General features: G+C 41.0%; 1 protein-coding gene across 1 annotated transcript in view; it reads right to left on the bottom strand.

The window, feature by feature from the left end:
• Positions 1 to 25,124, bottom strand: part of ITIH5 (inter-alpha-trypsin inhibitor heavy chain family member 5) — a 64,825-nt gene extending 39,701 nt beyond the window's left edge. The window contains exons 1-5 of the mRNA XM_018566461.1: positions 24,846 to 25,124; positions 7,350 to 7,394; positions 4,803 to 4,966; positions 1,297 to 1,395; positions 13 to 254 (exon numbers count right to left, since the gene is read on the bottom strand). Of these exons, the coding sequence (XP_018421963.1) occupies positions 13 to 254; positions 1,297 to 1,395; positions 4,803 to 4,966; positions 7,350 to 7,394; positions 24,846 to 24,962 (667 nt within the window). The 5' untranslated portion in view covers positions 24,963 to 25,124. The remainder of the gene's footprint in view (positions 1 to 12; positions 255 to 1,296; positions 1,396 to 4,802; positions 4,967 to 7,349; positions 7,395 to 24,845) is intronic.
• Positions 25,125 to 26,961: the final 1,837 nt, after the last annotated feature.

Genomic DNA, 26,961 nt, shown 5'->3' with positions numbered 1-26,961 from the left:
TCCAGTACTCACCAGTTTTACTTTTCTGCTTATTGTTTTGGAGTGGCAGAACCTCTAGGGAAGTGATCCCAGATGCTTCCAGAATATTGATCTCCACCAATAGGCGGCCGACTAACTGCTGTGGACGGACACTGATAACATGCTCATACATTCCAAGACGTCTTTGAAGCAGCTCCTCATACATGAGCAGAAAAACCGCTTTGTCTCTTCCAGGAATGAATGCTGATGCATTAAATGTTTCCATTTCATTTTCTCTGAAAATAAACATTTAGAAACACATGAAGATCAAGTACCATGAGGGAGATGTTTAAAACCCAGACAAAACTTTATTTTCTAGTATTGAGTAGCGTGGTGAAGGGTTACAGCCGCTGCCAGGTTTTTACTGCTATCTATGTTCAGGTTGAGTGCAAGGTTCCTCCTTGCTGTCAAAGTGACCAGACAGGAAGTGAAAAGAATCTCCCCAATAGGGGCACACAGAGCAATAAAAGTTAACCACCTTCCCACTCTGTAATAAAATAATGTAATTGTGTGTGTCTGTTGGAAGGATTCTGTTCATATCCTGTCCTGGTGACCACATAGAAAGTGAAAGAAATATTCACCAACGGTAGCACAGACACCAATAAAAACCCCAAAGAGGCTCTGGCCATCCCCCACTCCGTTCTGTCGAAGTTAATCTTTAATGATTTTTATTTGTGGACTTTTTTTGTACACAGAGGAGATTAAAAAAACATTCAAAAGCCTCAAATTACTCTTTGCAATATATAAAGGGGCAACAGAAAGAACCGTTTCTGTTGCCTACTTCAACCAAAGACCTTCTTCCTTTCATGCATGACACAATATGGAATTTAAAGCTGGGAAGTTGATATGGCCACTTTTTTACATAAGGCCAAAAATGGTTAAATGTCATAAAAAGTGAGAAATCCTCTTTAAAGTCTTTTCCTCTGTATGCTATGCCGAAATGCTGGGGTATTCTGATCAAGCAAGGCTCTGACCCTTGTATTGACAAAGTTTGCCCACCACTTTATGTTCTATTGGCCAGAGGGGCAACCAATCATAGTGATGGGCCTACAAATGTGTGGGAGGTAAGAGGGAGCAAGCAAGCCTCAACTCTATCAGAAAGTGTTGGATTAGATTGAACTAAGCATTTAAAGCATATCATTGGAAACTACATGCCAATGGTATCTACCTGTACCTTATACCTGGTAACAGTTTTTTTTAGGTGGCCGAGTCACTTTTAGAAATTTACTTTGTTATTATTCGAGAATTCCCAATCTACATTTTAGCATGATCACTTACCCCCTGTCACCATTAATTTTCTCATAGTCGTGTATATTGTTATCTCCAGTCTTCTTTCTCCAGGTGACTTCACTGTAATATGTTTTGCCTCCAAGAATCCTGGAATTCATAAGATCCCAATTGTATGTTAATATGGAATAAAAATTACTTAATGTTATGTAATTTTATGTTTCAATTGCCTCTGTTTAAGAGCATTTCCAGTCACCAAGTGAAAACTAATTAATGAACTGCTGTGGTTTACTATGCAGCAAACTACACCCCCCCCCCATATACTCACCTTTCTTCTGCTCCATTACTGCAGCTGGTGCAGAAAAGATTGGCTGTGTTCCAAAAGAGCAATGACGTTACGCATCCAGCCATGTGACTATGCCTAGCAATTGGTTGTTAGGCCAAACCTGGAAGTGTCGAGTATTCTCACTGGCTTTTTTTTTTTAACAAGGCCAATAATGTGCGTGATTACTGCAATTCTTTATTTTAGCATATGTATGTTATTTACTATTTATATAATAAAACTTTTTGTTAGGGATGGGCCAATACTGATACCAGTATTGGTATCATTGCCTATACTGGGCATTTTCATGATTACTCATACTTGTGAAAATGCTCTGATACTAAGCACTGATACCAGCGCTTTACATCTTTTAATGGATTCGGCTACCGTAAGGTCGCGCACTTTTGCTGTGGACCTCATGGCAGCTTGTGAGGACCTTGAGGTGGCTGTTTACAGCGGTGGCCAGCTGAACATCTGCTCCTCCTCCTCCACAGCCCTGGTGAGAACTGCATGCAGCCCCCGGGAAACCCTGATCAGCCCTAGTGAGACTGCTTACAAACCTGGTAAGACCCCGCAGAGCCCCGGTGAGACCGCATAGCCCTGGTCAGACCTGTTCAGCCCTGGTAAGACCTCACACATCCTCCGGAGACTCCGCACAGCCCTGGTGAGCACCACAGAGTACGTAGCTTCATATTATTCTGCATTGATGTAAAATGTATTGCTGGGATTTTTAGTCCTCTCTAGCTGGTGGTATTCTGCATGACCATATAATGAATTTCTGGGATTTGTAGTCCTCTCTAGCTGGTGGTATTTTGCATTGCTGTATAAAGTTTTGCTGGGATTTGTAGTCCTCTTTAGCTGGGGGTATTTTTCATTGCTATATAATGTATTGCTGGGATTTGTAGTCTCTCTACAGCTTTGGAGCCAGTGGCAGAACTACTATGTTTGCAGCGGTTGCAGCTGGGACTGGGCCCTGTTGCTCCACCACTGTCCTAAAAACATTAGTCTGTATTGTTTTAGAAAAAATGTCACATGACACTAAAAAACAAGGTATTTGGAATTGGTATCAGTGAGTGCTTGAGGAAAAGTAACGGTACTCGTACTCAGTCTGGAAAAAATGGCATAGCCCTACATTTTGTCATGTATTTCATTCCCTCTTTTTTTGTCAACAGATCTTAAATAGGTTTAAACATTAGATTATAGGGAAACTACAGTTCAGTATTTGAACTCCCCCTTCCAAATGATTGAGTTCAGCTGTTTCCAGTCAAGGGTACTGTTTGTGATACATCATACAAAGAAACGTCTGTGAAATCTGTGAAACTGGTGGCAGTTTAAATGCCATAAGTTTGGACCCATTTCTAGTAAAAGGATGATGTGGAGGATATACTTCTTAAAATAGTTAAAGACAATGGAGTGCCTACTCTTAATATTCAGATTCTGAACTTCCCACAAGAAAACTGAGAATCTAGTAATTTTTATCTAATATATAATATGTGCATCCAGGGAAACAGTGAGTTGTTCCCTGCCACAAGAGAGGCACTCTCAGAAGAGGGAGGGAGGTTGACGAGTGAGTGAGTAACCCAGACCATGCATAGCAAAATGCACGGTTATCAATAATAACATTTGATGTGTTCCAATGACATCCAACAAAAGTAAACAGAACTTATAAGCAGGACAAGATAAAAAGGAAAGAAAACATAAGTCCCATAACACTAGCTGAATGTGGCGGGGAACGTATTGAGGCAACTTAGAAAATGAGGTAAACCCAGTCAAGGGCAGCAATGCACAAGCATCCACATATCAGTGAACATGGAGACAAGGACAGTCAAAGAAAGAATATGTGTGTGTCCTATACTGTAGAGTGCAATAGGCAAATGCATAGTCCCCTTGTACAGGTGGTCTCTAGCAAAGTGCAGCCCCAAAGAAAGGTGAGGGTAGTTGGGACATACATAACAGTAAAAGGAGAGCTACTCATGGACATGATTTTGAGGACAAACAAGGTAAGACAAGATGTTCCAGGGAGTCACATTAGATCAGATCTGAAGCACTGATGCAAGTAGTCTGCAGCTTTCTTCACAGATGTGAAAAAGTTGGTCTTCCCACTCACTACTATTCTTCTTCACAGGATATAGCATGCTATAAGGCAAATTTCTATTCAGTAACCTGTGCTTGGCTGCAGTAAATGCTTTGCTTTTGTGTGTTGGTAGAAAAATTTGGGAAGATAGCAATGTGATTTCCATTGTAGGTAATGTCGTACAGTTGTCTGGCATATAAAAAAATAGCCTCTTTGTCTTTACAATGAAAGAGCCGTATCAATAGCGAGCAAGGTGGCGAGCCCACCAGCAAAGGTATCATTGGTATCCAACAGGCTCGTTCAATACTAAAAAGTGAAACACACTGTTTCTTTTTGAACTAAGCCTTAAGATCTATTAACACTGCAGATTATACTGTACATCAGTATAGTCAAATACAAATCAAAACAGAGAGTGTTAAGTAAAAAAAATTAGTTAGCCCTCTTTTAAAACGTCCCCCGTAATCAGAATTTTATTTGTACCCTTAAGGTATTGAAAGGTCAGTCCAGAGACTCTGGTGCTGAGCTCTCATTGAACACATTTAAAGGGAATGTGTCCTGAGAAAGCTCTAAAGGTTGCCATTGCTGACCTCTCATTCTAAAAATGCCAGTTGCCTGGCTGTAACTGCTCTGGTTTCAGTGTATTAAGTCACTTTCCCAGTGACTTAATACATATGCAGATAAGAACTTCTGACATTACTGTCCTGATCTCGATACTTGTTCTGAGCCACTGATTCTGGAAGTACTGAAGCCAATATATAAGCAAAACAGACAGGCAACTAGCATCATTAGAAGAAAAAAGTCAGCAATGGCGACCCCATGGGCATCTGCGCCATGATGTCTAAATATGTAGAAAGAAAGGTCTATTTGGTCCAAATGTTGGAATGTTCTTATAGTATTCTGTAAGCACAAAGCATTATGTTGAAGACGATTGTGGGCTAAACTGGTATTACCCGTTACATGTAGGAGTCAGTACTTTTTTACTTTGTTTTTAAGGTTTTTTTGCATTGGGTTCTTCAGCTTATTATCTGTAATATCATATATAGTATGCTTCATTGTATGATTTGCCTTGAGCAGTTCCAAAAAGAAACACAATTCCAATTTTCATTGTAGCCGAAGAATAAACTTCTCGGTGACCAATCATTTATTTTTATAGGTACCTACATTGTAAAGTTGGAAACAAAAGCTGCTGCTGGAATCTGCATCTGGAATACAACATCTTTAGCCTGAGCTGCCCGATTCACCATGGTGCAGGACACAGCAGTGAATGCATAGCGTGATATAATGGTTGATTTCACAGAGAATTCAGAAACCAGGGGCTTGATTTCCTGTAAAAAAAGTTGTATATCAAGTCATGTTCACACTAAAATAAGCTTTGCTAAGAATTGCAAACCCTATAACCTCACCAGAAATAAGAGTTTCCTCTTGGTTTTTTCCCTCTGATCTTTTACAATGGATCTTGCTTAGTGAAATATCAAATGTGGCACAAACACATTTTATGAAACTTGTATAGAGCATAAATGTAGAAGCATTGTTTTGTAAAGGGGAAATAATACAGTGCTCTCCAGCATTCTTATAGATGGACAATATATAAAAAGTAGGATATTGTAAAATGAATAAATCAACTCATTTAACTACTAGAACCCAGTTTAAAGAATATTTTCCTTCACTGTCCTGAGTACATTTCAAGCAAAGAAAACAAAGGCTACTGTCTGCAGGGGCCCTGAGGTCTGCACATTAATTGCCAAAGGGTTTTGGGTTGTATCTGGTCAGGAGTGCAATGGAAGTTTAATTGCCAAAGGGAACGCACCTGACTTCTGGGCCACAGGTTGGGCATCAAGGGTATATATTATATGCCCGAGATGAGTTTTGTAGCCCACTAAATATGTTTTTGCAGGTTTGCAATTTTTTATAATCATGGTTTTAGGGTGGACTAGCAAAGGTACACTAACAGATTATTTTTCTGAATAATAGTTGTATGGTTTTAGATTGCATCACGGTTTATTTTTATATGTGCCCTGTCAGTTAGGAATCATTTAGGTGTAACCTTTGCACCATCCCAGAGAATCAGTGCCTCAAGAAGGATAAATATAATGGGGGTGCTCTACTACAGGGGCTACATTTTATACCAGGCAAAACAAACGACAAACGCACTCAACAATTTGTTACCAGTTATACAGTAAGGTGCACACGAAATGGGCTTTGAACAGTAAAACAGCAGAAAGGCATCATGGCACACTCACAAAACCAGCATGTAAAACAACATGTCTCACCACTAAGGATAATGACAGAGGTTTGGATACACGTCTTGGTTTGTTTTGCTTGACTGATTTGGTGCAGCGACGCATGGGGTTTCTCAGCTGCCAATAGGATGTGCGGGATCCATTGTGTGTTTCTGTACCTTTTAAGGAGGTTGGGCTTCCTCCTGACAAACCTGCACCCAATTTGATATCTTCTGCCCCCATGTGCTCCAAGATGGAGACTCTCATAGTTTAGAGTTAGGACCGCACTATAAGAGGTGCCTTGGCGCGGCAGTGCGGCTTACACATCCTCGGCTGAAGACGTGTATCCAAACCTCTGTCATTATCCTTAGTGGTGAGACATGTTGTTTTACATGCTGGTTTTGTGAGTGTGCCATGATGCCTTTCTGCTGTTTTACATTTTATACCAGTCTGTAATCTTGTGTCCGGCTGACACACCTATCAGATGCAGTCAATAGAGAGTAATGCATACATATTTTTTTTTCTGCCTCGAGCAGGAAACAAAATTAGGCTTACCTACCTGCAGTATCAAATTCAGCCACTAGATGCATCATGAAGAAAACATCTCTGCTTATAACAGCTTTGGACTGGTTTGCTTTAATAAAAATGCCCATCATTCCTCAGCCTAAGGAGAACAGGTGAGTCTTGGGAACTCAGACCCCATCTTAGGAACTGAGAAAGAGGAAGCCATTACCCCCTGTGGTACATGTTCATGGAGGAAGGAATCCTACATCCCTTTTTGGCAGCATCGCTGGCATTTATTCCGCCATGCAACGCTGTACTGAAATTAATTTTATAAAAAATTTTGGGAACAGATAGAGCTTTTTTTGGTGGTATTTAATCACCACTGGGGGTTTTATTTTTTACTATATAACCAAAAAGTACAGAAAATTTTGAATGGTAAATAGACACCAAACATGTCAAGCCTTAAAATTGCGCAGGGGGGGGGGGGAAAGCCCCCACAAACTACCAGCGATCGGCCATCCCTACAGATGCCGGAACGCTTGTATTTAAACAGCCATAGCTGGCTGTTTACATTTTAGGGCGCGGGCATGTGTGGGGGTGGAGAGCGACATCTTAAAACGCCCATCTACAAGGCTCCGGTCCGCCCGTTTATGTACGGCCGCTGGACGGGAGGTGGTTAATTTAACAAGCTAGATGCGGATTGGTTACTGTGCACAGCTGCTTCAGATTCCATCTGCTCCAGTTTTAGTAAATTCCTCCCATGATATTTTAAATACCGTGCTAAGGGCAGTTGTATGCAGGTACCCGTAGTGTTTTGTTATATCTGATACTGATTCTGCTTCCTATGAACTGCAGTATATTGTTATTTGGCTTGTTAATAATGAATCTAACTTGTAATAATAATGATCTAAGTTGGAATTAAACATCATAAATATAGAAGAACAGATAGGTGATTGTATAAGAAAGGAGTTCATGTAGCACTTACTCTTCTTGATGAAAAGGGAATTTGCCTTGGAACTCGGGATGCCACCTATAGCAAGAGCAAAACAAAACATTTAATGTTAAATATATATTTATAAACGACAGCATATGTAATACTGTTTTAAAAGGCATAGTACACCTTTTAAAATATAATAACTTCACATACTGTACATTGATAAAAGAAAGATGTGCATTTATTCATTTTTGGAATGGGAGCCTACAGAGCATTACAAACATGATCAGTCCATCTCAGGTGCAATGCACAGGCTCCTGCAGATTCTTTCACTAGCCCCAGCTTCATACGGAGGTACAGACCTACCATTGTAGGGCCAGAGGAAGTAATCAATAGACTACAAGTGCGGTGACATCACCATACTTGTGCTCCATTGAGATCTACATTCCATCCAGATGGAACTTGCAATCTTACATTCACAGATCCCTGGATGACATGGCTGTGCAGCCAGGGACAAGCACAGCCATGTCAAAATCAAACCAAGCCAGAAGCCTGCAGGGAGAAGCACCTCACAATTCAGATAAGTGGGGGGCAATCTGAAGGTGGGGGCTTTATCCTGGAGATGAGCTTTAAAATATGCATAAGTCTACACAATTCATTAGTTTGAGAGGTATGCGCAGCTGAAGTTATTTATGACTTTAATAGTAAAAGTTGACCTCTGTCCGACCACTACCATGTGGCAAGTTTTTATATGGTCCTTTAGTGAAATTAATGAAATTGCCACAGGTTTACATTTTTATCAGGCAAAGAACATGTGAATAAAGATGTGTAACTTAAAGATTGGATGTACACAACTTTAGTCATGGTGCTGCAAATGATGGTGAAAAATTGCCATGCATAATCAGCTTTGCAATGGAAACAAGATACACCACAATGATCCTAAGTATAAGCCAGCCCTCATTTCAGTCTGTCATAATGTTTATAAACCATCTGGCATGATCTTGCTCATTAAAGTATTGTGTCAACTATGTCTGGCATATGTATACAAGCCAAAGCAAGATGAATGGTCAAGGGAAGATATGTCACTGCAATATACAACTCCCCAAATTTCCAATACAGCCACATACCAGTCTAACTGTATATGGCTATCACTACATAATAATACTACTACTACTAATAATAATAATACAGTCAATCTGTACCCAAAAAGTAAAGATCTGCTGTCTTATTGGGGACATCTACAAATGGTTATTGTGCCTAAGCAGTACCCTGAAAGATTTACCTTTTGACTACAATTCTTCTTGAAAAACAGCAGTGCACTTTCTGTTGCTTGAGCCCCATAGCTGTATAGCTGTAGTGTGAGATGTGATGCCCTGCTAGTCTCACAGCATTTAAAGTGAGATTTCGCGTTGTTATACTATGCTGCTTACTGTCTTTCCTGCTGGAGAGGAATTTGTACCTGTGGCGCTATAGTGCAAAAATCCTGCTGCTTCTGCTTCATTCACTTTGTGGTTTCTGAGCCTCTCCTGATACTTCTTGAACGTTATGCCACCACTCATCAGATCATTGGATATCGGGGGGCCTTGGAAAGCCTTGTGCTTTTATTAAGACGGCTAAACGCAGAGAAACGGAGTGCAAAGCAGGGCATTGCAAGTCAGTAATGGGAAAAAGCTTAAATGTGGGTAGGCAATTAAGGAAGAGAGCAAGTCACAGCTAAATATAGATAGCTCTTATTTTAAAAACCATGTGTATAGGCTACTCTTTGTGCCAACACACCACCTGCAACAAAGTTAAGCGACATCCCTATGCAGAGACATAAAGTAACTTCAAATAATGTGATTTCATAGATAAATTGTGATGCAAAGCCTTGACTCACTCCTCTCTCCCGTGACCTCTCGCTGCAGTACCCAGCATTTGCTTAGACCACACACCTTCAAAAGGGCCGTTTATAAAGGTTGCTAATTGCAGCCCTTTTTTTTTTTACATGACTAGTGGTCAGTAGTTCCTCATATTCACCTGATAAAAACGCCCCTTACACTGCTTGTGTTAGCTTTTCATGGACATAACGCTCCCTGTGTTCATTCCACTTTTACATACCATTTTGTACCTTCCTATGCAGATGGCAAAGAGCTGCCTTGGAAAAAAAGACTTCTGAAATATCAAAAGTGCCAAGAGTGCAGCAGACATTCTCTTTGAAAACAATATCAAAGCAAGAGACGTAGTTTGTAATACATTGGCAAGAGATGTAGTTTGTTATACATTGCGAAGATTAATTGTATTATTGAAGAGATAGCAAACAACACTTTTGTTATCTCCAATTCCAAAATGTAAGACTTTCCCCGAAGCTGTGTTCCATTTCTATATTGAGTATTTGCTGCCATATAAACAGATCTAAAAGTGGATCCCCAGACTCCAGCAATGAGTGTTCGGATTCTAGGCACTTGGCACCGGCTTTTGGTACCAGGGACCCCACACTGTTTACAACAACAAAAGCATATGTATATAGAACGATATCCAAGCATCCAACAAAAATAAACCTTTGAATCCTTCAAAAGCATGCACCCTACAGTTTAACCTAACAGAAATAATTACCCATTATCACTTAGGATTCTATTTATATGACAGAGAATGTGACATTTTTACACACTTTCGCCATTTAAAACACATGGATCTGGATGGTTCTCCACCAGAGAATGTTTGGGAAAATTGCATTCTCTGCTTTATAAATTGACTATTTAGACTTAAACTATGACTCAGTTATCTGCATAACTTTAACTACTAACCTAACAGTACCTAAACCCCTAAAACAGTTCAACTATGAACTATCAGCATATCAGCAACAGATCATCAGAGGTACTGTATTCGCGAGGTACATGTGTCCCAGATTCTGGCAGCGCACTGAATATTTTCTTTGTATTGATAAACTGAAGGAGTTGAGTTTGTTTGGGCTGATTAGGCAACAAGCCCAGCTGAAGTAGGCGTGATAGTTTTGGGCTCTATATAAACTCCCAGCCTCTTCAGGGATTTTACCTCACCCTGGAAATATTCCCTGTGTATGTCAGACTGGAGAGCTCTGGAGGACCTGCATGGTAAAATAAAGCACATGTTTGGTGAGGCACATCCTATGTGGCAAGGGCTTTATTTGCAGAGACTTAGGTGCCTCGGCATCAGTAAGTTGCATCAGTAGGTTGCTTCAGGTCCGTTAGCCAGGGAACCTGTATGTTAGTGAGTTGCCAAATGGCCTGGTTTTTAGTTTCTTGTTTTCTTTTTGGTTTTCTGTTTTCGATCCTGTACATAGTGTATGTAGTCTTTCTAAATAAATTGCACATGTGTTTCACCAAGAACTGTTAGCTGTGCCTGTTTAAAGTTTTTTGTACTCATCCAGAGAGTCACACAATCCCACTGTGCATCTGTGTAAGCAGGTGCTGTTGAGTTCAGCGTGGATAAGTTACTGAGACAGATTGTTTTGGCAAACGCCAATCAACACCAGGCGAATACCGTGCAAAATCAGGCAAATTAACAATTGGAGCAAGAGGCGTAGAAGCAGTTGCCCTGGAACAAGCCAAGGCCTGCCCCAGGGAATTGCTGTTCGAGCAGGAGCAGAGATACCAGCAACAAAATGAGGTAGTAATGCAGCAGCTTCCACAGAGACACTGTCTTTCTGAGTAAGTCACTTAAAGCCAAAAGATGGATGTGAATGATGACACACAGGTGTTTTTGACCACTTATCGCTGAAAGGGAAAGTTGACCTAAAGCACAGTGGGATGGACTGGTGGTCCCACTCTGACCTGGAACCTGTGCTCTCTGGGTTCAACGTCTTTACAACTTGACTTATAAAGGGGGGAAAACAACCCAGGTCACAAATGTATGATCCCATCCATTTGACCAGGAAGTGATTGCAGTCCGAGGCTTTACCATGATCATAAATTGTGGAATATGTAGTCATGAACTGATCTGCAAGACCACAGAGTCACAGAGATCTGGAAACAGTGGACAAACTCGTGGACCTGGTTGAAAGGTAACTAGCGGCTAAGAACATAATCGCCTCTCTCAGTGACTCACGGACTTTCCACTCCAAGACCAGACCGCCCCCAGCTACTGTAAGATTGTACCAAGGGATGGGGGTGTAGAGAGTAAAAAGGGGGCAACTGAAGGTGCAGTGAGGACTCATTCCAATGTCTGTCAGAAACGACCTGGAAGACCAATTCCACAGGAGGCCGCCAGAAAGGTAATGTGATACTGCTGTCAGGAAGAGGGACATATCTTGGCAATTTGCCCAGTTGTAGAAGAGCCCTACTACAGTGCATTACAGTGTCTTCAGGGTATATGAACAGCTGCAAATATTGTGCCTGCAAAATTGGCTCTTAATTCACCATTTGTATTGAAAATTAGCATCTCAGTGTTCACTAGACCACCATTTATGAAGTCATGCCAGGGTGAAGATGCTGCCTTCAGCCAGCTTAGTTTCTTGAAAGCAAAGGTTTGTAGATAATATCTGAGTGGTGAGAGCTTTTTCTTTTAGTCTCTTAATTAATTTTTTTTGGGTGTTTGTTGTCTTCGTCATTGTCAGGGATATCATGCTTCACACTGCTTTTGGCATTCACTGCCTGATGGGCACTTGCCCAGAAATAATTAAATATAGGGTGCTGTTGATACAGAGTATGTGGTTGCACGTGGCTATTCAGAGAACACCTAGTATTTTTCTCAATGAATACTAGGCATTTTGATTGGATAAGGGATGATGACATCACTGCAATATTAGTACTAAAGGTGAACTTCCTGATTGACCCTGGATCTGCAAAGAGAACATAAGGGTCAGGAAAAATTCTCAAAGAATATGAATAACTCAAGGATCTAGGTAAAATAAAGTTATTTTACCCTAAACATTGGATCACTACCAAGAGTCACATACAGATCTAACTTAAGTTTGAAAAATGAAACAACCCAAATAAAATAAATGCAATATTATGTTCAAAATTAGAAGTATATTTAAAAAATGAAATCCTTGGTGCTTTTTGGTGTGGTTTTCAGCAAATCACGGATGAACAGTGATGCATGTAAATCGTGTAAATCTCATCCAAAATGCATTGCACTGCAACCACATGAAAAAAACAAAATTGTAAATATTGCCTTTGGGTTCTTAGTTTAATTTCTACTTATAAATAGACATTCTGCAAACTGTCATAATGTCTGAGAGCAACAGTACTAAACCAGAACATGTTTATATATTTCTATTTGATAGCAAAGCTGACTCTTTCAGGGCCACGTTGGTCGTATATACTTGCTTCAGCTTTGTTGAAAACCACACCAGAAAGCACCAAGCAGCCTTTTTGTTGTGTGACAGACAGCACTAAAACACATTTGTGAATGTAGCTATAGGAGTAGTAAAAAAGCAACACTTATCATAATCTCCTACTGAAAGCTGAGATTTTCAAAATTAGAGAAAGTCTTAAACTTAAATTTAATTGGGAACCATAACAAATGTCCATGCAGAAAAAAAAAATGGCATGCACAGAGGTGACTTCCACATCGATCGTATCCATTATACCAGTACATATGTACATTTTCAGAGGCAGAGCTTTTTATAACAAATATTAAGGGCCCTATGAGCAAATGGTCATTTATAGCCAAAACCATACCTGCCAAAAACAGAGGTGAATAGGCTTAACTTTACTGGCACCTATGTCTTGAAACACAATGTGCTTCGCTGCACCCAGGCTGATCCAGGTATTAGCAGTCAGATTGGTCGAATACCTGTTTTCCTCACCCCACACGATAGTTCCTCCTGCCAGCTCATACTCTCTGTAGTGATGCACATGCTGGCAGGAGAAACCACTGCGTGTGATGGGGAAGAAGGTGCTCTATACACCCAGAAGAGTGGAATACAGAAGAGTGGCAGTGGCCAGGGAGCAACATTTCAAGACACACACTGCTCGAAATGCCATCAGCACCAAAACCTCTACTCCAATCTATCCATAGAAAAATTGAGGATTCAAGTCCTGTGTGACAGCGCTCTCCTGAGGGATGTTTGGTTCTGACTTTCTCAGAACTTTTAGTTGAGTGGGGGCTGTGTGGAGGAGGATGGTATTGAGGTGGGGGTGGCGTGCGGCTTCAGTTCAATATGGACCGGGGTGTCCACTTGGTATGGGTGCGAAACAGAAAAAGACAGAGTCTGAGGCGCAACTGCCCTTGGAGTTGAACAGGTGAGAGTATAGCGGGAGTTACATGGGCTAGGGCATGCAGGGTAAATGCTGCCCGAGAAGCAATTTCGTTGATCTATCCATGCAGCTAAAGTGCCTATCCAAACCGATGCCTAAACCTATATACACAGTGGGAAGGCATACAAATGTTTCACAATCAAAGCACAGAAACAATTATGGAAATGGTAGGGAACAAACTGTACTTGCAATTAGAACCACATACCAAATATAGGCCACGCATCTAAAAGAGGGTGTTTATCCCATCACTAAATACTATTTTTAAAGTGTATGTCTGGGCACAAAAGTAAAGAAAATACATTGATAATTGTCAGAAATATACAGCACGCTCCCAACTTCCTGTGCACTGTGCTTTTACTGCACTAAAATCCAAGGGAGTATGCTCATTTTTGCCCTTGGACTAAAGAACACCTCTGCCATATTAACATAAATGTAAATGAGAAAAGGGGAGGTATTCTCAGCAGAGAAGGATTGGTCTGCTTGGATTTCAGTGTAGCAAAGGCACTGTGCTTTCAGCTCAAACAATAAATTATAAGCACAGTTGATTGACTGTAAGTTCAACAGTACTTTTTTTTGTACTTGCATCGGCTTTAAAAAAAAAAAAATGTGGATATATTGCAGACATATACCTAATATGTTTTTTTTTACATTTTTTTTAATTACTTCACTTTAGGGTAATAGTACATTATCATGCTGGTTCATTGTCTCATAATCTCTTTCCTTTTTGCATTTCATCCTATTAAGGACTGTATTTTTTTTCTTCTTTAAGTCCCATATAAAAACTATTTTCAATCAACTGATTTTGTACTTCTTTATTTACAGCATGCAGTTTTGAACTCTATATACAGAATTTAATTGTATATTTTAGGAAAAGTAAAACTAAAAATCTTGAAATAAATCCCTGTGTATTTAGCAGGTAAACATGTAACAGTCGGTAAAAGGATGATGTACTATGGCCCCTCTATGCTCCCTAAAACTGGGTACACTGGGTCGACTTTCAACCAATTCTTGCTGTTTGGCTACAGCTAGACTTTTGCAATTAGTTTTTCGGAAAATCGTACTTCCGGATAAATCCGAATCTCTGCATGACAGAAATAACGAATGCAAAGGAATACGAATTTCTGCTAACTAAAATTTTGGATGCATCCGAATTTCTTTCCCGATTGAAGTTTTATTGTGTTAAGCATCAACTTAACTAAAGGCCTGGTGTGACTTTTGGGGGGAACCCCAGGCACTTTTTTATTTTTAACTTGGGGGGTCCCTCCTAACATTCCTACCAGGCCTTTTTTCTTCTGCGGACTGTAAAAAAAAAAAGTATTTTTTCCTTTTTTTTAAAATGTCACTTTGCTGCAACGAAAATTTGCCCGTAACGAAAATGCGCACATACTACCGCTAACGAAATTAACGAAAATTCAGATTCCGTCCGAATCTGAATCCCGAAACGAATTGACTTTCAGGGCTGAATTCTGAAAAAAAAACTAAATAAAACAAATTTTTTGTCTACTACAAGCACTGTTCAGCAGATGGTTTTCCAGAAGGGCCACCTTCAGCAAGAATCAGCCAAAATTTGACCCAGTGTCCCCAGTTGTAGGTAGCATAGAAGAGCCATAGTACATCATCCTTTTACAGATTGTTACATCTTTAATAGCTAAAAACACAGGAATTGATTTTAAAGTTTTCAGATGGGTGTTGTGAGAGCTGTGGGCGGCTTTATCAGAATACAGAGTATACAGCGAGAGATTTGTTAATCAATGCTGTTATCAGGGATGGAGGAATCTGTCGTATTTTGTTCAATCAGCCCGTGAGACTGAATGTTAAAGGAGAACTATGGGGTCAGTGTTTTTCCCCATAGTTCTCCTTAGGGTAACGGGAGGACACAAACTAGCGTCCTCCCGTTACCCTAAGCTACTGAGACGCCGCAGCCGGAGCGGATCCCAACTTAGATGACGGGATCCGCCCAGCTGCGTGAGTGACAGCTGGCTCTGCCTATCTAGAGACAGAGCCAGCTGTACCCGCCCCCTCCCCCGTCCGTTCCGCCAGTCAGCGCTGGCAGATCGGAGCGGGGAGAGGGGAATCCAGCCCCTCGCCCTGTCACGGCAGAGAGCCGTGACAGGATCGAGAGGTGAGCGAACCCGGTATGTGTTCCTTCACCTCCCGATCTACTGAGCCGACCTGTGACAGTCTCATTGTCACAGGTCGGCTAGAACTATGAGGTGAGTGAAAAGCACTCACCTCATACTTCTCCTTTAAAAAAAATATATAGTGCATCCAGCTTAAGAGAGTAAGCAAAAAAAAAATGAAGTAGTTCGCTATTAGCTGTATATGCATTAGACAGGTCACCTTTGGAAGTGGCGTCACCTCTGAAGGATACTAGCCTAGAAAACATGAAACATCCCCAAATGTTTTATTATCAAGTCATTTCAATTAAAAATATATATGTTTTTAGGTAAAAGATTTATTTCACAAGAGCCAGGCTGTTATTTGACAGAATATGACAATTGCAACATTAACATTTTCTGCACAAGCTCTTCTTTATTTCTTTCACAAATGTTTCATGGACTACAAACAGGTCACAGCAGTAGGTTGGGGGAAAACAACATCTGTACCATCATAAGATCACATAATGCAGGTTACACGATACAGTAGGAGCAATGGCATACAGGGTTTGAACACCCATCAAGGGAGAGTGAGAATGCAAGTGGTGGAAGATAAATATAAAGGTCCATGCCATTCTTCCAGACAGATCACACATCTTTATTTCATGATGAGCTGACAATAATTGTAGCAATCACCATTTTTTATATTTCATGTTATTTTGGGTCCTTTGTGTGCAACTACCAGACATGATCAAGCACTCTAAACTATATAAATAAACTCTTCTATATTTTAAACAGAGTCCCGGCGGCAAAAGTCGCCGGGAGTCTGTTTAAACAGCCCCGATGCTGGCGACGTACACTGTACGTCGTCAGTCACGAAGGGGTTAAGTAAGATATCTACAGTAGACCTGGGTCTAGAAAAGCAAAGTAACTGTGTAGTAATAACTTGCATGTCTCTATATACGATAAAAACAAAATAACAAACCATAAAATACTTAAAAAATAGAAATAATGGGAATGTTGATGATGATGTCTAAAACATGCACTGTATCTCAAGTTAATAATAGAAGTAATTGCAGTTACATAGTTAGTCAGGTTGAAAAAAGACATCGAGTTCAACCTATAGAGATACGGAGGGGAAAAAAAAAAAAAAAAGAGAAGAAAAGACTAAACAGAACGCTATGCCCACAGCTAACGCTTGTTGTTCCAGAGGAAGGCAAAAAAAACTCTATAAAGCAGTTTATACGTAAATATCATTATTTTATGTCTTTAAAGTATTAAGACATTGCTATCAGACCAAACCAAAGTAACCTGTCTTTGTGTATTCAGATAAAAGCTTTGCCAGCTTGCTAACCATAGACACTAGATAACCAAACACGGGTTTATATAGGATTTCCAACTACTGCTACCAAATGAAGTGGAAAAACAACAAATGTGCAGCTTCTCTGTATCAGAAGTTCAACACATTGACAGCAAGGAATTTATTTTATGGTATATGAACATTAAATTACTATATACAGTATGTGCTCAGTGCCAGGATTTGTGCTTCTCGGTATACAGTATGCTGCTTTTCACTCTCTGCACAGGATTTAAGGATCCAAGTTGAAATCTTGAAAAGTCTCTACAGTGTCTAGTCTATAGCCTGTTTCACTTCCAGTGAATCCTTGTGTTTTCAGTAGGTCAAAATTTGCCAGCCTGTAAAAGCATGATGTACTAAGGCTCCTCTATGCTGGGGCATGCACATGTGTGCTTACTTGTAAATGCCGGTGCTGTAACACAATGCATTCTAGAAGGGCCGGTAAGAAGTGACATTAAACCCTCAGATTTTTTTTACATAAACCAATACTGTAATGTGTGCCTTACTGTAATCCATGGTTGTTGCCCTTCTCTTTGCTGCTCTTCCTTTTAAATCCTCATGCCTTCTCATGCTGGGGGAGAACTTCCCTTTGCAGCTGACTGCCTCTTCCTGTAGTGCTGGCTCAGGTTGCAAAGTACACACAGACAGTCTGCTGCAAAACAGAAGTTCTGCCCAGCATGAGAAGAGATACAGATTTAAAAGGAAGAGCAGCAAAGAGAAGGGAAACAACCATGGATTACAGTAAGGCGCACATTACAGTATTGTTTTATGTTAAAAAAATCTGAGGGTTTAATGTCACTATAACGTTGTTGACAGGAAATGTTCAGCCAAGATTAAAGTGACATTAAACCCTCAGATTTTGTAACATAACCAATACTGTAATGTGCGCCTTACTGTAATCCATGGTTGTTTCCCTTCTCTTTGCTGCTCTTCCTTTTAAATCTGTATCTGTTCTCATGCTCTGCAGAACTTCTGTGGGCTGAACAGGAAGAATATAACCGATTCATCTATCCATGTTGAACAGCGTGGATGGATGAATTTCCTGCCACGGCTGTGCCCGGACAGTAATAGCAGGCTGCTGTTGCCATTTGCCCGAAAATGTTCAATCCGGCTCCTTCATTTTTCTGATCGAAGGATGCTGGACCAAAGGGTGCCGTCAGGAGCACCCACCGAACCAATTTCACTGGTTCATCAAGAACCGGGCGTAATTCATACAGTGTATGGCCAGTTAGGAGGGTGCTTATCACGTACCTGGTGGGGAGCCGAGTTGTGGGGAGGCCTCCTTTGCAGCACGAGTTCCACACCCCTGAATGTGGAGACAGGAGGTGGGGAAACTACGGGCAGCACCGGTGCCGGATGATGCAGGACACTGGGCCTGGGCAGGTCCTTGAGGCCCGTCTTCAGCGATGCAGGAAGCAGGTGCTGATGCGGCTGGAGCAGAGCGGAGTCGGGCAAGCCAGGGTCAACAACAATCGGGCGGCAAGGTACAATAGGAGAAGGCAGAGGAGAATCCAGGGACAAGCAGAAGTCGGAGGCAGCCGGCAATCAGGCAAGGTCAAGGAATCCGGTCGATGATAAGGCAACAGGCAAGATACAGGAATACACACTAAAGCTGAAAGACCACTCAGCAAAGATCCTGGGAGTTGGGCCAGCTTAAATAGGATCATTCCCAGACAGAGCAAGTCACTTCCTGTGCGTCATGCGCCGTTTGCGCATGCGCAGTTGCTGCCGTTCGTGCAAGCGCAGTAGCTGCCGTTTGCGCATGCGCAGTAGCCGCTGCTTCCGGCAAATGTGGTGAACAGGCCTATGCGCATGCGCGGTCGTGACTCTGCCGTTAGGCATGGTCTTACAGTGCTGCTGAATTTAGTAATATTCAGCAACATTTGTAGGCAGTGTTGTTGTTTGGTTGTTCTATTTATTTCATATTTTATTGGCATTGTTATTCTACATACAAGTATAACACATCCATGCACCTGGCAGTATCAGAATCTGCAGGGCCATATTTACACATTATGGTGCCCTAGGCACACCTGAATGAGTTAATTAGATTTATGGAATTTAATTAATATCATAATTAATGTTCTTGTTCTTTAAAACCAATTTACCAGATTGAAGCTATTGCTCTTGTGATCATTTTTGGTAAATACAATGTAAGGGCATGGAGATGTCAAGCCAAGTATTAACATTATCTAGAACTCTGCAGTACGTCTTGGGACTTGGAACTTTGATATTTTGTAAACATTTGCAAATTTCCTGAGCTTTTATTTTAGCTTGGGATGCACCGATATCGGCCTCCCGTTGTAGCATGGGCCTGGCTTCCCGTCCAATCAGGAAGACGGTGGTCATGACCTGCCGCCCTGCCTCCTGATTGATCAGAAAGCCAGGCTGCCCCGCAGTGTCACTAGGCAGTGTTAAGCCTGCTTCCCAGGCAATAAGGCTGCTGGTGAAGCTGGATATAAACAGAATATTAGTACCTGATATCAGTTATAGGCCTGAAAGGCGGCCAATAATCGGTATCAGTATCGGTTCTGAAAAATCCATATCAGTTGACCCCAGCAAAGACTATGCACTGCATTAAAGGTTGTTTCTTATATCTGGTGGTGGCCTACAAAGTTTTTGGTCAGAAGTTCATGTTTCATTATGAACCCATGGTAATGGCAAATCCAAACCTCATCCCAAGATATACTACGAGTTAAGAGTGTGGCCTTAGCAATGTTTTCTAAACTTTTCCCAGTTACCGAGTTTAAAAATTACTCTCTTGGCACTTTTCCACTTCTGCCTGTTTAAAAATAGCTTTGAACATGGAAATATTATATAGTACATGCCTTAAGGATTCAGCTTTAGTATATAATAATATATTTCTAATTTGTAATCATACAAGTCATATTGTTGCCGACATATTGTCATGACTGACCATTTGTAGCCTGCCTATTGTAACAATTGACCACTAGTTACCCATATATTGTCATTTTTGTCAGTCAGTGCTCTTTGTTTAGAGGGCTAGATTTAGATTGCTCTAATTTAATGCCCTGCAGGTCTGTCACTATTAGTCCACATCCCTATAATCCCCATCAGTGCCATACTGGCCATTTTTACCACCTGCCCTTGCCCGCGCTGCAAAGATAGCCACCTCAGGTGGCAGTAGTGCATATGTGAACTTGCACGCATGGAGTCAGCTCAGTGGCATGGAGCTCATTAGTAGTGCAGGATCAGCATCACCGAATAAAAGTCTCTGCCCAGCCACTGCACCCATCTCAATGACACTGAGCCTGCACTATTAACAGACTCCATGTAACTGAAGAGGTTCAGTTACTGCCCCTGCTTGTGCGATAACCCATCATTGTGCACAGTCAGAGAGCTGTGAGATCTGGAAAAATCAACAGATATTGTTTCTACTTATTAAACAGATACAACAAAACCCTACCATGAAGAGAAGTTCATGTTAGGGTTTACACACACCTTAAAAAGATAATTACCAGCACTATCACACAATGCTTTTTCAGCCAGATAAAACTGTATCTATGCAATAACTGCCAGAAATGCTCATTATTGCCCTTTAGACCAGCACTAAACACCCAGTTATCACAGACCTCCTATGGGGAAGGAGGGGCAAATATTCATGTATATCTTTATTTGTATCTATTTAAATAAACTTAAAGAAGAACTCCGGGTAGACAAAAAACCTACCCTTGCAGTGGGGTGCCCCTGCACCGCAAAGGTGAGCTGTTCCTTTTGTCTGAGGGGGCTCAAATAAAGCAGTTCTACTCGCCTGATCCTTGGTCCCGCAGCCAAAGAACATGATGACATCAGCGGTCCTTAGACCGCCAGAGCCCAGGGAAGGAGAGGCTGCAGGGACTGATCAAACAGCCCTGAGTGATTGAGGATCAGGTGAGTATTACAGCTTTTTTGAGCCTACTAGACAATAAGAGCACTTAACCCTTGCGGTGCCGGGGTAGCCCCACCGCAAGGGCAAGCTTTTAGATTTCCCAGAGTTCTTCTTAAAAGCTAAAACGTATTGCTTTATACATTTTAGATTGATGCTTTATATGCATATTTTATATCTACTTTAAAAAACATATTTCTAACAAATACACATTTATTAGGTTCACCTAATAAGGACAGAGAACATTGGTATTATTTTCTAAAGCGAGAGTATAGCAGGAGTTGTTTACTTTCAGACTTTCTCTCTCCAATTAAAACTACATAGGGAACAGTCACAAAATGGGATATAAGTGGGATCGGATCATTCCGTTTTTTATGCAAATTTCAACTTGAGCTATTGAGCTCTGCTCTGGGCATTTTCAGCAAAAACAGATAAAAAAATACCCATTCAACCATGTGAAAAATGGAGCACACCTGCTGACTGAAAAGGAGAAGACTAACAGTTAATATGCAATATTTTATACTGGCCAAAATATGGAAATGAACATTTAGATTGCATTTTTAGCATAAAATAAAAAAGTATAAAAAGCACACTATGGGTCGGGTTAAGGTTAGGAGTCAGTGTAGACTGGAGTTTCAGTGTAGACTGAAACATTTGTTAAAACTTGTTTTAGATGCCAAACCCCCCACACTCAGAACTACCTGATGCTGGATTCAGGGTTAAATACCCACATTCCACTGAGAATATACTAAACTACATCTCCCTTCATGATTAACTGCTGTAAATGATAGAAGGATGGGAACATATTTATGGTATTATGGTTAAGAAGTCACCACACATTGAAATGGTGCACACATGGAGGCAAAATGGCATGAAACCTTGTTGTAAAGGCTTCCAAAACATCATGGATTTTCACCTGCAGTGAATCTACCCAATTCAGCGAAAATCCAAAAATATATATACTGCCTAAAGCCAGATACAGCAAGCTTCTCAAATGTGCTTCTGTATAGACTGCAGCCTCTTGTCGTAGGATTCTTATGTTCATCTACAGCCTTGGTTCTCAACTAGTGGGCCGTGACCCAAAAGTGGGTCGCGACCTCGTGTTCAGTGGGTTCCCGCGTGCCTTCCACTTTTCTAAGTGAGAGGTTCTTCAGCCATCCACTAGCGCAGCACTGTCCGTTCTCACACCAAGCAGCCATTCAAAATATGCTGCCCAATACTGAGTGTCAGCTTAAGGTGGGTAGGCTAGGGCTATGGCCGCGACGGAGCTCCATCCATACCTGCATTGCTTACAGCTTCTTTGCATGCCTTGTAGAGGTACCTGAACCGAAGTGATGTCACATTCTGGCTACTGGAAACTCTACAGTGTGTGCAAGGGAGCTGTACAAGTGGATGCACATATGGATGGAGCTCCATCACAGCATACTGTAGCAGCCCACACTGGACCTCAGGCTGAGGATCCACTCCAGTTCTCGTAAGATTGGGAGAGTTTTTGAGAGCCTGTTCACACTAATACAGTGTGTTAATCGCACAGTCCTTTGCGATTAACTGACTTCCGCGCAATCGCACCTACCACGTGTTCTGGTGTGAGAGGTACATTGCACTGCCATTCATTTGAATGGCACCCCAAACGCATCTCCCACCCACAGTTCTATTGCCCACATCGTAACGCACAGTACCGCAATGCCATGTGTTCCATTGCAGTGCGGCTTGGGTCACGACTTAATGACCAAGGACAAATGTGGGTCCTGAGGTTATGCAGGTTGAGAACCACTGATCTACAGTATGTGTGATAGACTCCAGTGGGCTTAAAGGGAGAGCAATGCATATACCAGTAAACACACATTGGCATGCATTTTCACAGCATCAGATTCAGGTTCCTTCAGAAGATAAGGATACTGGCAACTGCGAAGATCAGGATAATCAGATAGCCGACTGTACTGCAGAATGCCAGGATGAAAATCGAAGCTATGCAATAGATATGGTGTGTCTCTCAGGCAGCTTAGATGTAGGTTTTCCACGTTTGTCTAGAGTGTAGCAAATAAGAATGTGATTTGCAGAATTAATTATTAGCTGTCCATGTTATAAAGTAAAATTAATTTAATAAAGGGAAAAATAACTGCAATAAATATTGGACAATTTCTGCAGTCTTATATGAGGTTGATACCAGGCACATTTGTGGGTCATATTTGTCTACATTACTCATAGCAGCTGACATTGTTAGAAAGTAAATAATACGTTATGGGACACAACAGCAATTTCCCTTTTTGATAACCATTACAATGTCTATATGTTCCTGATATGTAGGTATTTGGGCTGTGAGGTTGTCCCCATACATTGCAGTGAAAGCTCTTGAACTAAGTAAAATACCAACAGAGCACACACAGAAGAATATAATAATCTGTGTTCATTCCAACTTTGTAATGAATCATGACTGTTACATAAGCATATACAAGTCTGTGCAATGACCACCTCCAACATCAAAATGAAATGTATACACTACAAATAACTGCCATCATGAACTAACACCTTATGAAAGAAAGTAATTTAAAGAATATCTGAAACAATTTCATTTTCTTGTATTCATATTCTTGATTGGCCTGGTGTTAAATTGACTGTGTGACCTTACACATAGTGATTTGTAATTGATCTTGGTATGAGCAACTGCAAATCAGCAATTCATCATCAATAAAAATATTTAATGAAGAAACACACACTGTTTTGTTCCATATTGGTACGAATTACTGCAAGCCAGCAATTCATCATCAATAAAAATATTTAACATTACAACACACACTGTATTTGGTACGAGCGACTGCAAACCAGCAATTCATCATCAATAAAAATATTTAACAATGCAACACACACTGTATTGTTCCATATTGGTTTGAGAGATTACAAACAAACAATTAATCATCGATAAAAATATTTAACAATGCAACACACACTGTATTGTTCCATATTGGTTTGAGAGATTGCAAACAAGCAATTAATCATGGATAAAAATATTTACTAATGCAGCACTCAGGGCATTGGTCCACATTGGTACGAGTGATTGCAAAGAGGAATTTATCATTGATGAAAATGTTTAAAGTGACACTAATGTCAGGAATTGAATCTTAAAAATGCATTCAAGTACCTTAACTATTATCAAAAATGTATCCCGTTTGTGTATCACTCGGCTGTAGATCCTCAAATCATCTCTGAATTGGTGCTGACACTGTCCTTCCTTCGAGAGGGTGGCTACTTTTGTTCCCCATGGTCCCTGTGTGTGTTCTAAAGTAGCCACCACTCCAAGCTTACTCCCATGATGGACTACAATCTCAATACAAATTATGAACTTAAACATGACCATATAGTCCATCACGGGAGTGAGCTTGGAGCAGTGACTACTTTACAACACACACAGGGACCATGGGGAACAAAAGTAGCCATCCTCCAGAAGGAAGGACAGTGTCAGCACCAATTCAGAGATGATTTTAGCATCTACACCAGAGTGATACACAAATAAGATACATTTTTGTTAATCATTAGGGTACTTAAATTCCTTTTTTAAGATTTAACTCCTGAGTTTAGTGTCACTTTAATGATACAGCATACATGGTATCGATCTACCCTTGTGATCAACTGAAAGTATCAATTGAAAAAATGATCTTTCATGATAAATGTAAACAATCAATTAAAATTGATTGTAAAATCCACCAGTTACATTCAGTTCTCCAAAACACACACACACACACACACACACCTATTTGTATGAGTGATCAAAAGTAGTTAAGAAATATTCTGCCACATTCAATCAATGCGATTGATTTAGAATCTATCAAGAACTCTCTAAATTGATTGAACAGAGAGTCTTTGGTTTGTGGGTTTCAATTCATTCAATCAGTTTAGTCACATTGAATGATCTATTGAAGTTGCATATTATCATAACAGGAACAGTGTCCGCAATCCTAATAAAAGTTAAGAACTAGCAAAGCATGAAATACTCACTTTTTTCTCTATGCCATTTACTAATGAAAACTCCATTAAGTTGTTCTCAGTGATTTCAGCTCCATTATCTCCCAGGGAGGTGGAAACACAAAAGCAGAGTCCAAGTAGAAAAATCATGTTTAAATCCTATGGGTGATATGATTCTCCCAGGGAAGAGTGATGTCCTTTCTAGCAGTGCTGGGTTTGTACATGCAGGGTGGTGAGCTGCCAGTGTGCAGCTGGTTGAGATGAGAGCCTGGAGAAAGAGGCAGGCACTTCTACCCCTCCCACATCTCATCAATGTTCTCTGCACCAAACAAGTGCTGTCAAATATTCCCAAACAAAGTGTAGTCACCAGGAAATCAGACAAGAGGAGGATGCATGGGTGTGTACCCTGTATTTATGCAGAGATTACTGAGATTCTAGAACAAGACAGCTTAAAGCTTTTAAATGCATACATTTGGTACAAACTGTTCAAAAATCAGCTACCCTGGCTGATCAGAAACCATGTCAAATATAGCAGCAGATCTTTATTGAAAGATATGTAATTTTTCTCTCCAAATCTTCATATTTACTACATAAAAAAGTTTAAGCAGCTGTCTAGCTTTGTACTCCCAAGAAAGGGTCAATTTAAAATGTGTTAATGTTGACCTCATCTTGAACAGTTAGTTCTGTTCTGGATTACGTACTACAGCTGTGATCCCAACGTTCTCTTACAGCCCATTCACACTAAGCGACATACCTTTTGCAGCGGATCCGCGCGGCCGGGATAGCGCGACTTTCGGGGCGACGGTAGCGCGACCTTCTCTGTCGGGCTCCATTAGAAAAAAGCAAAGTCGCGCAAAATCCGCCGAAAAAAGGGTCCTGTAGAAGCGACTTGCGACCGCGACATGGAGCTAAGACAGCTCCATTGACTAGCATTAGCCGGCGACTTCTCGCGATATCGCGCGGCAAAAATGTGCGATATATCGCGGCAAAAATGCGCGATATATCGCGGCGGAAATCGTGCGATATATCGCTTAGTGTGAATGGGGCCTTAGGCCCCATTCACACTGAGCGATTTATCGAGCGATTTTTGCAGCGATATCGCTCATATTTCCACGCGATATCGCTCTATGTAGCTTCTCCAATCCATTTCAATGGAGCTGTTCACATCTCGTCGCTCAATATCGCTTGTAGCTGCTACATGACCCTTTTTTTGAGCGATTTCAAGCGATTTTGCTCCTGATTGCATACAGCCCAATAGGAAAAAGTCGCTCAATATCGCTCAAAATCGCTCAATATCGCAAGTTGCGCGATATCACTCAATATCGCTCAGTGTGAATGGGGCCTAAGGGTCAGTTCAGGGCCGGCCTTAGGCCTTTAGGTGCCCTGTGCGAGAAAGCTTTACAGCGCCCCTCAGTGGCCACACCCTTTAGGGGCCACGCACCCTAGCTTTACAGCGCCCCTCAGTGGCCACACCCTTTAGTGGCCACGCCCCCGTAACCACACCCATTTCCCCCAATATATGCACCATTTAAAGACTCCTATTTTGTTAAGCCGCAAAGAAACATATTAAAAAGTGTGATAAAAATAAAACTTTTATTCAAAGGTATTAAACTTGTAGGCACAATAGAAGTATTCTTATCAAATAAAACAACAGAAGGTAAACAATAAATGTCAAAATACAATAGAGTCTATAAAAATAAAGTGCCAGGTCGTCATGCTGACCCCTTTTTTCAAGTAAGTGCATCTAGAAAAGTAAAAATAAAAAACAGAACACAGACCCCGGGCTACATGTAAATGAAGCCAGGGGTCTGTATTGTATTCAGACACATAATAATAATAATTTGTTTGAGAATGTGCGGCGGCCATGTTGGCCACCAGCGTGTTCTCTGAATGCGTGCCACCATCTTGGAGGCAGGGAGCATGACGTTACATGACGCCATGCATGCGTGGCGTCAGGTGACCTCACACGCCGATATTGGCCCCACCATCTTGGTGTATACCTAGATATACACCAAGATGGCGGCGCCCAACACGTGCGGTGTTATATGACGTCATGCGCCCTGCCTCCAGAGCACGCCAATGGCTGAATCCAAACTAGCATATAAATGTGTTTTGTTTGATGAAACAAATGAAAACTTTTTTAGTTTTC

The sequence above is a fragment of the Nanorana parkeri genome, unplaced genomic scaffold, assembly GCF_000935625.1.
Source record: "Nanorana parkeri isolate BGI_ZX_2015 unplaced genomic scaffold, ASM93562v1 scaffold27, whole genome shotgun sequence".
NCBI lineage: Eukaryota > Metazoa > Chordata > Amphibia > Anura > Dicroglossidae > Nanorana > Nanorana parkeri.
This window is presented reverse-complemented; position numbering and strand designations above follow the sequence as displayed.